This window comes from Dermacentor silvarum, chromosome 1 (genome assembly GCF_013339745.2).
Source record: "Dermacentor silvarum isolate Dsil-2018 chromosome 1, BIME_Dsil_1.4, whole genome shotgun sequence".
NCBI classification, from domain to species: Eukaryota; Metazoa; Arthropoda; class Arachnida; order Ixodida; family Ixodidae; genus Dermacentor; species Dermacentor silvarum.
This window is the reverse complement of record NC_051154.1, coordinates 288,965,599-288,980,299: the sequence shown is the minus strand read 5'-3', so window position 1 is coordinate 288,980,299 and position 14,701 is coordinate 288,965,599. Positions and strand designations below refer to the sequence as shown.

At 44.7% G+C, this 14,701-nt stretch overlaps 1 protein-coding gene across 1 annotated transcript; it reads right to left on the bottom strand.

Annotated features, from left to right (window-relative positions):
- Positions 1-1,318: 1,318 nt before the first annotated feature.
- LOC119441485 (uncharacterized) lies at positions 1,319-6,417 on the bottom strand. The gene is made up of 3 exons (XM_049660357.1): positions 3,575-6,417; positions 3,014-3,216; positions 1,319-2,872 (listed from the first exon to the last, which is right to left on the bottom strand). The coding sequence occupies exons 1-3, from the start codon at positions 4,187-4,189 to the stop codon at positions 2,392-2,394; spliced, it is 1,299 nt and encodes a 432-aa protein (XP_049516314.1). The 5' UTR covers positions 4,190-6,417; the 3' UTR covers positions 1,319-2,391.
- Between the last annotated feature and the right edge of the window lie 8,284 nt (positions 6,418-14,701).

Genomic DNA, 14,701 nt, shown 5'->3' with positions numbered 1-14,701 from the left:
TAAGGGCGGAGGCCATTTGTGGTTTGTCACAGCTCTGCGAATGTTTACGTCGAAGCACCGTCTTCGCCGTTTATGTTGGCGGCGAAACACATCCGGTTCGCGTTGTTCGCAGGCAGTACTTGTGTCGTGTGATGTGGTCAAGTAAGACGGCTATGTGTGTGTGGACCGACAATGTCAGACATACCGTGCATTTCGCCTGACGGCTGCATTACTGTGCACACGCACTTATAGTCGAGCCCTGTATGCATGTCAAAACGGCTTTTCGTGTTTTATTTTGCTATAAAGTTACTGTATCTGCCTTCATCGAAAAAAAAAAATCCGGTCTGTTGTCGTAAAGCCCTGCGCATATAAGCACCTGAAATCGAGAAATTCGCAACGGTGCAGCCATGTGCGTACACCGCGGTTGCGCAGATTTGTCGAGTGTTCGAAACCATAACTGTCTTGCATAGCATCGTCAATTTCTTGTTTTAGGAGAGCATTGTTTAGATATGTCCCAATCAAGACAGAAAACATTCTGAATATTGACTTTTATTCACAGGTGTCATACCACAGATTCCCAAGAGACCAGGACATATACAAAAAGTGGATTGCAGCCATCAGGCGAGACGAAGGCCCACTCTTCACAGTTTCGAAGGCCACCAGGGTCTGCTCTCTCCACTTTCTTGAGAGTGACTTTGTTGCTAACGTTGCTAATGGTTACCGACACTTACACCAGTCTGCTGTGCCATCCACATTTTTATTCAAGCAGCCAAAGCCGCCGAGGAAACCACCCGCTCAACGGGCACCACTTCAGAAAGTTGCATCATCTAAAAGGAAGTGTAATGGTAAGGCTCAAGGGCTTCCTACTACAGGACAAAAGGTAGACACCCGTAACGATAACCGAGCAGATGACAAGGAAAACTCAGCAGATAGATGCAACAAAAATAGTGAAGGCACTGATGTCAATGTTGAAGATACGGGCTCCACTTTGCTTCCTGACAAACAGCAACAGTCACCAGAAGAACCAGCCTCTGGAAGTATTTGTGCATGCAGAGAAAATATTTCTGCCCTAGAGCAGGAGCTGGCTGCAAGCAAAGCAAGCGAAGCAGATACACAGGCTGAAAATAAACACCTGAAGCTGCAAGTAAGTTCTTTAGGAGAAACTATTGCTCTCCTACAAAATAAACTCGTTGCAAGCAAAGCAAGTGAAGCAGAAAATCAGCGCCTGAAGCTGCAAATGAAGGCGCAAAATAATGAATTAAAGCTGCTTCGTACGGAGCTTGTCACTGCACAGAAAAATATTGAGAAGCTGGAAGAATTGCCTCCGTTTGGAATTGAAAGATTCAAGGACAACACTGATGACATTGAGTTTTACACTGGACTGCCCAGCTACAAGCACTTCTGTGCTCTCATGCATCTCCTCGACTTTGGAGAAAATGGTGAAAACATTGCACGCAAGCGTACGAGGAGTGGGCTACGAAATGTTGAATATAGAGGTCGGCGACACAAGATTGGTGTAGAGAACCAACTCTTTCTTGTGCTTGTTAAACTTCGAGTTGGCTTATTTCACAGACACATCGGCCACTTGTTCAACGTCTCTATCAGCACGGTGTCAAGAATTTTTTCTGCAGTGCTCGACTATATCTATTTGCAAGTAACAGAAACGACAACATGGATATCACGACAAGCTATTGATGCTGCCATGCCATCTGCTTTCAAGGAGAAATATCCATCAACACGTGTCATCTTGGATGCCACTGAGATTAGATGTGATGTGCCAACATCTTTTGTGACGCAATCACAAGTCTATTCCTCATACAAGTCTACCCATACGTTCAAAGCCCTCGTAGGCATCTCCCCTCATGGAGTACTTACTTTTGTTTCGGAACTATTTACTGGGTGTACGTCTGACAGAGAGTGTGTGGAGAAGAGTGGATTTTTAGACCTGAAGTTTGACACAGGTGACTCAGTCATGGCTGACAAGGGATTTAAAATAAAAGACCTGCTGCAAAGCAAGAAAGTAATGCTGAACATTCCACCCTTCCTCATGCATGGGCAATTTACTCCCACAGAAGTGGAGGAGACTCAGGAAATCGCAGCAATCAGGATACATGTGGAAAGGAAGATCAAGAAAATCAAGGGATATCACATTTTTGACCGCTCGATTCCAATCTCCCTTGTACCCTTAGCGAATCAGATGTGGGCCGTGTGTGCCTTCCTGACAAACTTCCAGCCATCACTTCTGAAAGAAGATACAAACTGATCTGTCCACAGTGTTCCTTAAAGACGCCTTATTTTCTAGTCATATGTTGTCAATCCTCACTACCTCGTGATGCTGCCATCTTCTGTGCAATAAAATGTTTGCAGCCCTACTTGTCTTTTTGACATGCCATTCTTGCGTTGTTTACTGTATCAGATTACAGTGCTTGACAGATATGGCAGCAGTGTGTCCATGTAAAAGTTGTCGAGCACCTCTCTGGCACTTTTCCATTCATTCTCATTAAATCTTATTCGTTCGATCAAAAGAAAATCTCCTCCATATACCACAAAGTCACCCCAGCGCAACTGTGATACACCCATCTGCCCAAGCAGTTGATGATAATACTGGTGGTCCCTCTTAAGCTCTGGTACACCATCCCTGATTATGCAACAGAAATCAGTGTTTAGAAGGGCAGATGCCTTGTGGTCACGTAGAGAGTAGGGACACTTGATCTCTACTACACCATAGGATTGTTCTGTGGGGTCGTACACAATCCTGTCGGGCGATGCACCCAACCAAGGAAAGGCTGGGTTAACCAGCAATCCACAGGTACTAACTGTAGGAGCGTTGCCCAGACGGCGTAGAGCATCCTCGTAGCGTTGAGCAGCTAGCGGTTCCATCTTGATGCCGTAACTGGAAAAATGTAACGGAAATAAACTGAGTGCAATGTTAGTTACTGCACAATGTCTATTACAATTTTTGGATATGCTAATGCCACTCTGTGGTATATATACTTAGTTCATGCATTTAAAAGGATGAAAAGAAAATACTAACTTGACTGCAGCAACTCTAGAAAGGTCTCTGGCAGCTGTGAGGTTTTGCAGGCCCTTTACTGTCCACTCCTTCCTATTCAGGACCACACCAAAGTTGGAGGAGGTGACACGAAGCCGGCGTTCCTGATGCCATGTTGCACTTTTTGCCTGCTGGCGGCTGTCCTTTTCAAGTGCTTCAGCTGCCACTGGTGTCATACATATCTCCTGATGCATGAAATAAATGCCAGACAGATGTGAAAATTAAAAACATTGCATGTTTCTCACACTCAGTGCACACAAAGGCCTGACGGATAAAAAGATTTACATCTTAATATTTGTGGGGTTGCTAAAGATACAAAATATTACATCTGTCCGATACGACCTAGTGACGGGAACTATATGAATGTGCACATCTATGTGCTACCAAACGGGGGTCAAAGGCAATTAAAATATTAAATGTGATGACTCAGCCTATAGCATCGAAACCATGGCTAAATATAATTCACACAAGGGTTTGGCACCCACACACAACAAATAGAGATTCATAGTAATTCCTTGCAAGGAACATTGACCAGCCTCTGACCTGCACAACACTGTTTGTCCCAAGGTGTGCTGGAGGATTCCAGGCTGTGCTGCTTTCGAAGAAAGTCAGAGTCGGGATGCTTTCCCAAGGATCTTCTTCGTTTGCTGGTTGTAAGCCAGAAAGAAAAACGGTGAAACCGTGTGGCAGCAGGGACTGCTGGTAGCTCTGTGGCGCCAATGAGGACACCAGCCCGAACCTGGACTGCACGGTCTCGCCTTCGTCGGTTAGGAGGAGCGCTTTCGCGAAGTCATTATCGGGGTCAAACGAAAGCAGCTCTTGAGCAAACTTTTGCTTCGCCTCTTCTTGCTCCTGCCGATTTCTACGGCGTACACGGCGCTCCTTCGGCAAGGCAAACTTTGGCGCACTAGTCCCGCCTTCTTTCACTTTGCGCCAGTCCACGGATTGAAGCGGGCATCCTCTGATCGCGCTTCTGCGGGGAATCCTCCATTGCTGAGGTAAATCCGTGCACGAGAGCTGGTCCGGCGCCTCGGAGAAACCCTTTGACTGTAGGAGCATGACAGTCCTCAAAACAGCGATCATGTGGTTGCAGGCGAGCTTTCCTGCCGGGCAGTCGCAGCTTCCATCGATGATGCGTGTCGTGTCCAATGCTATCATCACGGAATACGGTGGCGCGTTCTTTTTTTTGCTTCGGTAGCATGGCGCCTTCAAAAAGGTGAGCCCGGCGCTGGAAATAAATAAAGAATACTAAGCTCCTCCATCCATGACTTCAGACAAGAGAATCAACTATATCACCAGCTCATCTATAATTTGTTTTCTTAAACCTAAGCTTAAATAAAGTCATGATGATTTCTTAACATTCACACAACAACAAAGCGCTTTTATCACAGAAGTTCAACGGTTGCGACTATCGCCCGTTTACATGCGATACAGTTGCACAAATATTTACCTGCTTTGGGTGACATTGGTCTTCAGGGCACATACGTTGACGTACGATTCCACGTGAAAGTTGTAGCTTCGTTCGTAGCTTCGTTTCGTTCCCGATCGTCCTGCATAAAATTCATGTACGCTGCGATCTGACAGCGGAGGTAAGACGGCGAGGTCGTTCTTCCATCCAGTGATGGGGAAAATTACCTTCCCTGAATGGTGCGACATCGTTGGGAGTGATTGCACAAACACGGAACACAAAATGCTGCGCAGACGATTGTTCACGTCAAGACAAAACTTGTCTATCCCTATCGCATTCGCATGTGCACTGCGTTTTGTGTAGTGTTTTCATGCACGATGGCGGCGCTGCACAGTGTTGCTTGAACACTCCAGAGCTTTTTACAGTGTTGCTGGCATTTATGCAACTCGTCTATAGCCAGAGTCCTTCCATGTTTTTCTGGTCACGAAACTCCGCCGTCACGCTATGGGAGAGGTTCATACGCTGCCCAAAGCTGCCGCGACGCGGCGCCACTGCGCACCGGAGGGCATCGTTCGCGCACCGAAACGCTTGCGCAGTGCGAGGCGTGCGAGGCGAGCTGAGTGATCGGGTGCGTTCTGTGCATGTGCTGCGCTATTTTTCGAGTGCTGGACTGTTTAGTTGAAGTGGCCGGGTGGGACAACGATGCCGAGCACGTGTTGCGTGCCGGGTTGCCGTTCCGGCTACAAGGGCACGACCGAAAAGGTGTCGTTGTTCCGTTTGCCTATTGACAAGGAGCAGCGCGAGAAATGGAAGCGGGCCATACCGCGGCAGGAAGGTGGCGGTTTTAACTTCGAATCGAAGTATACGCGTGTGTTTGCGCGAAACATTTCGACGCCTCCGACATCGTCTACAAGTGCCCTCCAGCCAGCTAGTCGCTCTCCTCCAAATTGTGGAAGATCATTTGGAAGTGTACACAGTTGACAAAACTGCCTGTTCTGATGTGTACATGAATACTGTGGAGAATGTTTTGATGGACAGTCGTACTGCTACAGCTGCTGTCGGCTGCAAATCGCACTTCGTAAGCACAACTGCAGATGTAGTTCTGTTTTTTCTTAAGACCCGCTTGCATTTTTTTCACAAGAGAAAAAAACAAGCAGATGCAAGCAAAGGGACGAGCTTCATGTCCAGCAGGGGGTGGTAGGAAACCAACCAGTTGAAGGGGTACCAATTAAAGGGGCGCAGTAGGAATCACGATTATCGTGTAAAGGCGACCACTTACAAAAATTTGCAATGCTGATGGAGAACAAGGGTGTTGCAAGGTCTGATGAGGGCATTGATGATAAAACACATTTGTTTCGTGATTTGTTGCAACCTCAATTTGTGTTATGCTAGTGTAGCGTAGTTCACATCACAACAATAGCGCCTTCACCACGACAATCTATGAAATGTATAACATTAGAATTCCTTTAAATGCAAATGTTAACAGAATAATATGCATTGTTTTATTTTCCATTGTCCTTTAGGCTATTGATGGGCTACAATTCTTCAATTGCATGTACTTTTAAGTATATAAGCAGCTATAAGTAAGGAGGTTATTAGCGCACTGTTGTTAGCTATATTTGCATTATGATTTGTTGAGCAAGTTGTGTGTGCATGATTAAGTAACAGCTGAAGAAGTGGAGTGGTGGTATCTCTATAATTGTTGTATGTGTGATGTGGCTACTTGTGTTCGTTTGAGAGTTGTTTTGCCATGCGTTATGAAATGCCTATGCTTTACACTTTCTTGTTTATAGAAACAATCTTATGCATTGTGCATTTATTGCCATTCGTTTGCTGGTGTTTGTTTCCTGCCCCTTAATACATATCTCTCACGTTTGATGTTTTTTTCTTTATGCTTATTATACCAGTGCTTTTAACAACTTCTTGCATTGTGAATGGTGGAACATTCATGACCGGACACATCTTTGTGCTGTTTGTATTTCGCTCCACTTATTTTACATGGTAAATAAATGATCATGCTTGTATGTTGTTTTTTCACCAACACGTTTTATTTCTTTTCTTAATCGAATTATAAAGCAGTTTTTTTTATTTTTCGACCATGATAAGAATACCAGGACCGGTGATTACAATATTTTAACATCTTGCAAATAGTTGCGCATTAAGAACCAAGATACCTAGTCTCATCGTTTCTGCGTCGAAACCACGAGCAGCTTGAATAAGTGCTGGGCTTACTGACGCTTCTAAAAGACTGCTTGCTAAGGCAATTGCCTAATCACAATACAGATAGTTTCAACTGTGCAGGTCCTAACACTTCACGTTCGCCTTAATCCGTTGCTAAAAGCCGCACCGAAGACATTTAGTAGTGAATTTTGTCTTGCATTTATCCTACCTAAATCTCATTCAGAAATGGCATCGTTTTGCAGAGAAATCTGAAGCGCACGGAGCAGCTCAATTTCCTTTTCATTGTCATTAAGTATTCTACAGAAGCAGCCTTTTGCAATAACAATTTCACACTTTTGATCTCCGGATAAGATACTGCCCACAGTTTAACAGAAAGTGAACAGCTGTGCTCGGTAAACAATCTGGCGCTATGCGCAATGGAGAGTTGGCGCTTACTTACGGGTGAGCGGGAGTGCAACAGCCCATATGTTTGCATCTGGTGATAAATGGGACCACTGGCGCTTTGTGCGAATGCGCGGTGTCTAATTTCAGGCAAATATTAAACCGCGGAGCCTACCGAAGTGTTGAGGCGAACGGCGATGACGAAGAAATGTGGACCGAGACCTCCCGGCCGTGCACAGCGGACGCATTTTGACGGGAGCAAAATGCAAAACACCCGTTTACTTAAATTTAGGTGCATTTTAAAGGATCCCAGGTGGTCAAAATTAATCCTGAGTCCCCCACTACGGCGTGCCTCATAATCGTATCGCGGTTCTGGCTCAAAATCCCAGATTTTTTTTTTTTTGGTCCGAGACCGCCGCAAGCTCCATGTTATGAGCGGCTTTTCTTTCGTCCCGGGCGCTCATATCATGGCAGAAGACGCAATCAGGCAGTTATTCAAGCAAGTGGAATGTTAAAAATAGTTACGTGAAAGTAAACCGACGGTTGTGGAAGTTGAGAAAGCTAGAATACCGAGGCTGCCCCACACACAACCACAGCGGTAGCGGCGTTCGCATGCCCTCCCATGCACGGTTGCGCCTCTAGCGGCGGGCGCTGGCTCTATATGAAACTGAGGCGGCAGTTTCGTGACCAGAAAAGCATGGAAGGACTATGCTATAGCCTAGTGCTGAAGCCCCCAATGATAACAATACTGGTATGTTTAAACCTAATCCAATTTTGTAAAGTGGAGCTTCCAGTAATAACTCTTTGTGGTGTGAATATCGTCTGCATGATAAAAAGTAATGTTCTATTGATTCAATTTCCTTACAGTTGTGACATAGAGAGGACATCGTGAGACCAGCTCTATGTAAATAAAAATTCAATTGCGGGATGCGACAGCGTAGTCTGGTGTAAGTAACTTCCAACTGCCGAGAAGAGCACCACTGTTTATTCCAGCAAAAACCGAGATGCTGAAAGTCTGTAGATGGTTTCAGCGGTAAGTTGCTTAAATCATTTTGCAAACAAAATTTTCTGTATCTCGATGCAGTGACGTAAGAAGTGTCCGGTAAAACAGGGATCGAAGGCCCACTTAGAGACGTTCTTGCTAATAAATCTGCAATTTCGTTTAGATATAAACCGCGGTGTCCAGGTACTCACAGCAAGTTAATTTTTTGTAAACTTTTAGGGACTAAATTGTGAAACAAGCTAATGAGAGCTGCATTCGTTTCCGTGGAAAGCGACACACATACCGATAGAGAATCTGTAACTACGACAGCTGTTGATTAATTTGCAGGAAGTTTACGTAGCGCTAGGACAATGGCCAATAATTCTGCTATGAAAATAGGTGTGTAATCTGGAAGGCGAATAGAGAAGGACCAATTAAGAGAAGGAGAGAAAATGCCTACGCCAGCCTTCTCTTCGGACTGTGAAGCATCAGTGGCTATGATATTTTTTGTTTCCAGGTGAGAGAGGTAATCTTGTAACTGATCATTTAAATATTGGTATGGCATTAGTTTAGCATTTGAGGGGAAAATATCATCAAATTCTATCTGGAGGCTTATTTTTGATTGACTTGTTGGTTGAATGCGTTGAATTTGTACATTCAATGGTGATAGCAGTGCCTGTACGAATACGATCTGAGGGGTGTGTAATCGCGACCAATGACTATTAAAGAATAAACTTGGTTCGTTAATAAAAATATACATTAGTCTTCTTTGAGGAGATTCGTTAATTCTTAAATACGTTTGGACTGTAAGAATCCTCAATCTGCTTTTTAAGCTTGGCATTCGTGCTTCCATATACAGCACGGTGTTGGCAACAAACTTGGGGAGTCCAAGGCACAATCGCAGAGCTTCCCTTTCTAATATTATCAGAGGTTGAATTTTATAAGCTGGGCTACCAGAAAAGAAGACACTTCCAAATTCCATGATCGGTCGGACATACATTTTATATATCATAATTAATGTATGCCTTCGCAGCCCATATCGTTGATGACTGATCTTACGTAGCCATCCCACGGCACGAGTTGCCTTAGACGCAACTCTTTCAATGTGGCTTCTCCAGTTTAGTGACCCATCATACGTGATTCCCAGGTATTTAAGGCAATTCACTTGGGGAATGAACTCTTGACGATACACCAATGAAATATTAATGGGAACATCTAAAGGAAAGACAAGTGCACTTTTTCTAACGTTCAGAGACATATGTATATTAGCAATCCAGGTTTCAAGCATGCATAAGTAATTTTGTAACGATTGATACAGTGCATTTAGATCATCATTGGACGCGAAAAAAGCGATGTCATCGGCATAAACGTATACATGAATGTCCTGGAGCGAAGGGATGGAGCTTAAAAATATATTAAATAAAAGAGGAGATAACACTGATCCTTGTGGTACTCCGCGTTTCTGTCTATACCTTGACGATGAACATCCGTTTTGAAAAAACCTGTACATCTCTAGCTGCTTTATCAGAAGTCCATGCTCCACTGAATCATAAGCTTTAGCTAGATCTAAAGTCACCAATGCTGAATATTCTCGCCTACGACGTGCAAGTAGTACTCGACTCTCTAGATCTATGTGCGCACACCATATCGAGCACCCTGATATAAAGGCAATTTGACTGGGGCTAAGTATTGAGTTTTCAGCTATGTATGTCGTCATTCGGCTATTCAAAATTCTTTCTATTAGTTTAACCAAGTTGGATGTGAGAGAAATTGGTCTAATATTATCTAAATAATATCCACCTCCATGTTTTTTGAGTATCGGAATTACCTTAGCAATTTTCCATTCTGAAGGTATCCAGGCATTTTTTAAAGAATAATTTACCATATTCAAAATTTCGTGCGGAGACAATTCATACAGAATTTTTATCACAGCTGTGGTAACTCCATCTGGTCCTGGTGCTGAAGAAGGCAGAGAGCGAACAACAGCCGCCCATTCTTGAAACGTAACTTCCTTAAATTCTTCTAGCGGTAGTGATTTCAATTGGTATGGTGGAACTATTGAAGAAAACCTATCTTCGAGGCCCTTTCCAATATTTTCCAATAATTCGGACAATTCGCGTGGCGAGAGGACGAAAGAGTCAATATTTGCTGGAACCGGAATCATCTTTCGTGAGCGTAAAAATCTAAAAAGGGCTTTCTTGTTTTTAGAATTAGAGAGATAAGTTGATTTATTCTCGTCATACTCATGTTTGGCTTAGCTATCGTACGCTTGAAAGATGAAGCAACGAATTGGTAATCACTCCAATTTTTCGCACATTGATTACAGAGAAGTTTCTTCCAAGCAGCTTTCCGTTTTCGGTGAGCCCGCGTGCATTCTGAATTCCACCAAGGGCTAAAAGATTTACCTGTGGCGGAGTTTAAATTAAAAGCGGAACTCCTTAAGGAACGTTTTAAAACTGCACAGAGACTCATAGCCCTAATATCCTTTTGCATATTCATACGGGAGAGCATCGTAGACTTCAACTCCTTTTGAAGTTTGTCATAATTTACAAATGTGATATGTTTTCTGCTGAGGGGAATCACAGGGAAATCAATCTCAAATATAATAGGAAGGTGGTCGTTGTTGGTTGCACAGTATATAGTTTTCCACGAGGATATAGTTAAAGATGAGCTGGAAAAAGTGAGATCTAGAGCTGATTGAGAATGGCCGCGAACAAACGTAACAACTTTTGAATTTAGACAAGAAAGGTTATTGTCAAGAGTCCATTCCCACAGGCGTTTTCCACCCAAGTCAGTTTTAAACCCCCAAGACACGTGATGAGAATTGAAGTCACCAGCGAGTATTATGTCTTTTTTGCACGAAGCTAATGCGATGTCTAGGCATCGGGTATCCTGCACTCCTGCCGGGAAATATAAATTAACTAGGGAAAAAGGGGAGCAGTCTGGAAGTGTTATGTCTAATGCTAAAATTTCACATTCAGCAGACATTGATACTATATCGTGGCCTTGTGACTAAATTTTGTTGAAATCAAGAAAGCAATGCCACCACCTCTAGAAGGGCGATCCAAACGAAATAATCGATAATTTTTTAGGAAAAACTTTTGATCATTTGAGAGCCAGGTTTCTTGTAATACAATTATGTCTGGGGGAAAGTAAGAAGAAATATATGATAAATCTGTAGCAGCAGAAGCAATCGAACGGCAATTCCACTGTAAGATTTTTAGAGAGCCTATGGTGAAGATTGAACGGTGGCGGAGACCGCCTGCTCTAAAATGCTCTCTTTCAAGAAGTCTTTCTTGGAAAGATTCTCTTTTACAAATTTTTTAGGTTTTGACTTAGGGGAAATTTTGGGGGGAGGAGATCTGGTGCGTTTCATACTCTTAAGTTCCATGTCTACATCCTGAAATTCTTCATAATCATCTGTTAGGGGTGCTGGTTCCGTCTCTACACGAGTAGAAGGTCCTGCGCAAGGAGAGTTAGTTACTGGGTTGGGTGACGATGTTTGGTTTGGACCTAGATTTAGAATATTTGAAACTTGGCATGCTTGAACCTGGGTAGAGGTTGTGTTAATGAGCTGCGCCAGCTGACTAGACAGCATTTGTGCCAAGGACTCAAAAATAGTTGTCGCAAGACGTTCCATGGCCTTTTCTGTAGCCTTCTCTACTGCCTCTGCTATGGCCTTGGATACAGAAATATCTAAGCCAGCGGGTTGACGAGCTGTTACACCTGCATAGCCCTGGGTTCTTCCTTGAACCTCAATAAACGCTTCTCTACGTGAGCATCGCCTGCGTTCCACCACTTTTAATTCTTGCTCCTTCGCCGTGCAGTTCGAATAGTCTGCCGCGTGAACTTCGTGACACAGACACCATTTTTCCTCCTGAGATTTACAGTCTGTGCTGTCGTGATTTTGTCCACATAGTCGGCATCGAGTGACAGACCTGCAGCCTTTTATGCTGTGCCCGTAACGCCAACATTTCGAGCACTGTAGTGGTCGTGGAGTTAGTGGCTCTACTTTGTATATTAGGGGCCATGCCTTAATTTCAGATGGACGGGCTGTTCCCGCGAACGTAACAATGACCAATTCCGTAGGCGACTTCTTGTTCTCGATAATTTGGCTGCATCGGTATACAGAAACAGCACCAGCAACTGAAAATAAGTCTAATACCTCTGATGGGTCCAGGCTCGCGTCGACACCACGAACTAAGCCTTTCGAGCAAGCAAGGTGTGCTGGAATAAGCGGGCTCACCGGATTTGATGCAAATTCGGAACAGTTGAGAAGTTCTTGAACACATTCCTGGTCTGATGAGCAGCACAGAATACCACCGCGACCAAATTGACGGACCTCGGTGATCTTCTGGAAGTGGGTGGTGGCCTTTCGAAGCTCCACTTGAATGGCTTTCGGGTTTTTCATTTGAATTGATCCCCCATTGGTAGGTACTAGAGCCACAGGGACAATCCTGTTGCCACTGCTTAAAAATTTGTCTATCGGCCACTCTCGAGCCGGGAGAGAAGCTAGCCAAGGGGAATGCCCTTGACCGGGAGAAGAGAGAGACATCAGGTATAGTCTGACTGGCTCGCAACACACTAAACGAGAAGGTGAAAAAAGAAACGATATACAACTCAAAATAAAAACGAAAACTCCAAACGAACAGTATAATACCGCCGCCCGATACTTGACCACACCGACTTAGAACATGGTCACGTTCACTGATCCAGGAACCAGAGAAAAGGCGATCACGCGGCGATCAGCACGACGCCCAGAACAGCTTGTTCTGCACAACTTTTGGCCAGGATGCCTCGCTGCCTTCGTCGTGACACGCGACAAGTATTGTGTTCGGGGTTCATGACCTCTTCCTCTTCAATGAGGCACCGTATCCGCGTTTCCGAAGCGTGTATGTGGCGCATGATGTCACTTAACGGCAGTGATTGTGAACAGTAGCGCACCCAGGATCTCTGCCAGGAGGGGAGGGAGGGGTTGGATTTTTGTGGTGGGAGGGGGGGGGAGCGCGCACTTTGCATAATATGCCATTTTCTTGCTTTGGCCAGAGGAATCCAACACCAAATAAAATGCCTAATAATTACAATAATATTATGACACCAAGGATAATGACAATGTGTAATTATCTCTTTAGCGTTTTACGCAAAGTAATTTAAGGGTGAGTGAATAAATATAAGACAGTGATAAGAGTGTTTGTTTTAATGAGGAAAATTCGACCTCAAGCCACCTCCTGAATTGTAATGGCGATGTGAACAGAGCACTGAAGCTACACGTTGGACCGGTGGGGCTGGACACGGTGGGGGGGGGGGGGGGGCAGGTTTAACTCGGCCTCAGGGGGGGGGGACGTTACGACCCCCCCCCCCCCCCCTCCGTCGTTGCGCCACTGATTGTGTCAAAGGTGGAGCCAACTTCAAGCGCTAAGCCAAATCTGACATGAAGGACACACATGTACTCAGGGGTTCCTATGCTCTCTGTGGGCGCCATATGATGTTGATCATTTATTGGCGTCCCCTTTGACACGGGGCGGCGACAAAGAGTCACCTAGCCTGCTTGATTTAATCAGGTATACTATACATGTTCTTTATCTATCATTTTTGTATACCTCTCATTATTAATTTTCTAAAATTTACCTTGTACCGCTACCTATAATTTTAACCATATTGAGTCGCGTCGCGCGCCCCCTATTATAGGCGACCGAACTTGAGAATTGCTCTATGGCGGTGTCGGAGCATTGCCGGTCGGAGGCGCCGCTACAGTGTACTTCTAGTACACTGTAGCGCTGCCACGTGATTTGGCGCGCTGCTGAGAGCATTGTCGGTGCGCGGTATGTTCGAATTAACCGTCGCAAGTGCTTTCGCGTTCGAATTACCGGGCCGTTTTCGCCCATTGGAATACACAACTTTGACGGGACCACAGCGTCAGTTCGAATTAACGTGATTTGACAACCAACCGCGCCCAACGATTGGTGTGCTTTACTGCATGAAATAGTTGGATTATGACATGCTGGAACTATTGAATCTCCGTCCAAAGATAGGCTACGTAGCGTTGCAGTCTAAATATATTATCTCAATCAAAAATGTAATCAAACCACTTACAGGTCTAACTGCCAAATGTCATTGTGTAATCACGAGTTATATATATCTTCATGAAAATGACCGTTGTCGAACGCGCAGAGCCATTTCAATACCAATAAAACGCTAAACTGATTTTTTTCTAAAGCCTTGTGGGACTTCGGAATTTATCGATTTCATTTTCAGGCCGTTTATAAATAAGAGCTACACTATTACTTGTTTCCTGGCAGAAGCGAAAACAGATGATATTTCATATTTTGAAGAAATGAAGGCCACCTTTTGGTGACGTGTACCGAAAATTTGAACTGTGTAGGTTCAGGGGTGGGACTTCTGCGCTAATTGCGCCATTTTGATACAAACGCAGATTCCTGCGCCAACCACAGAAAATTGAACTAAATTGCGCCACGCTGAGCCAGAACGGCTTCGGCATGTGTGCTCCGGCAGTGGCCGCGAGCGGATTCGTTCTCCGAAAAAGAGTGCGGCGGTTCACATTCCGCAGACCACGCGACGGCGCTTCCCGCAGTTTCTTCGCGATTATATTCACCCTATTCGCGGAGCAGTTTGCCCGAGAGGGACGAGATGGCGCTTTCGGCGGCGCGCCATACGTTGCCTCAGCTAATACGCACGAATACGAAACCGTTACTGCTGT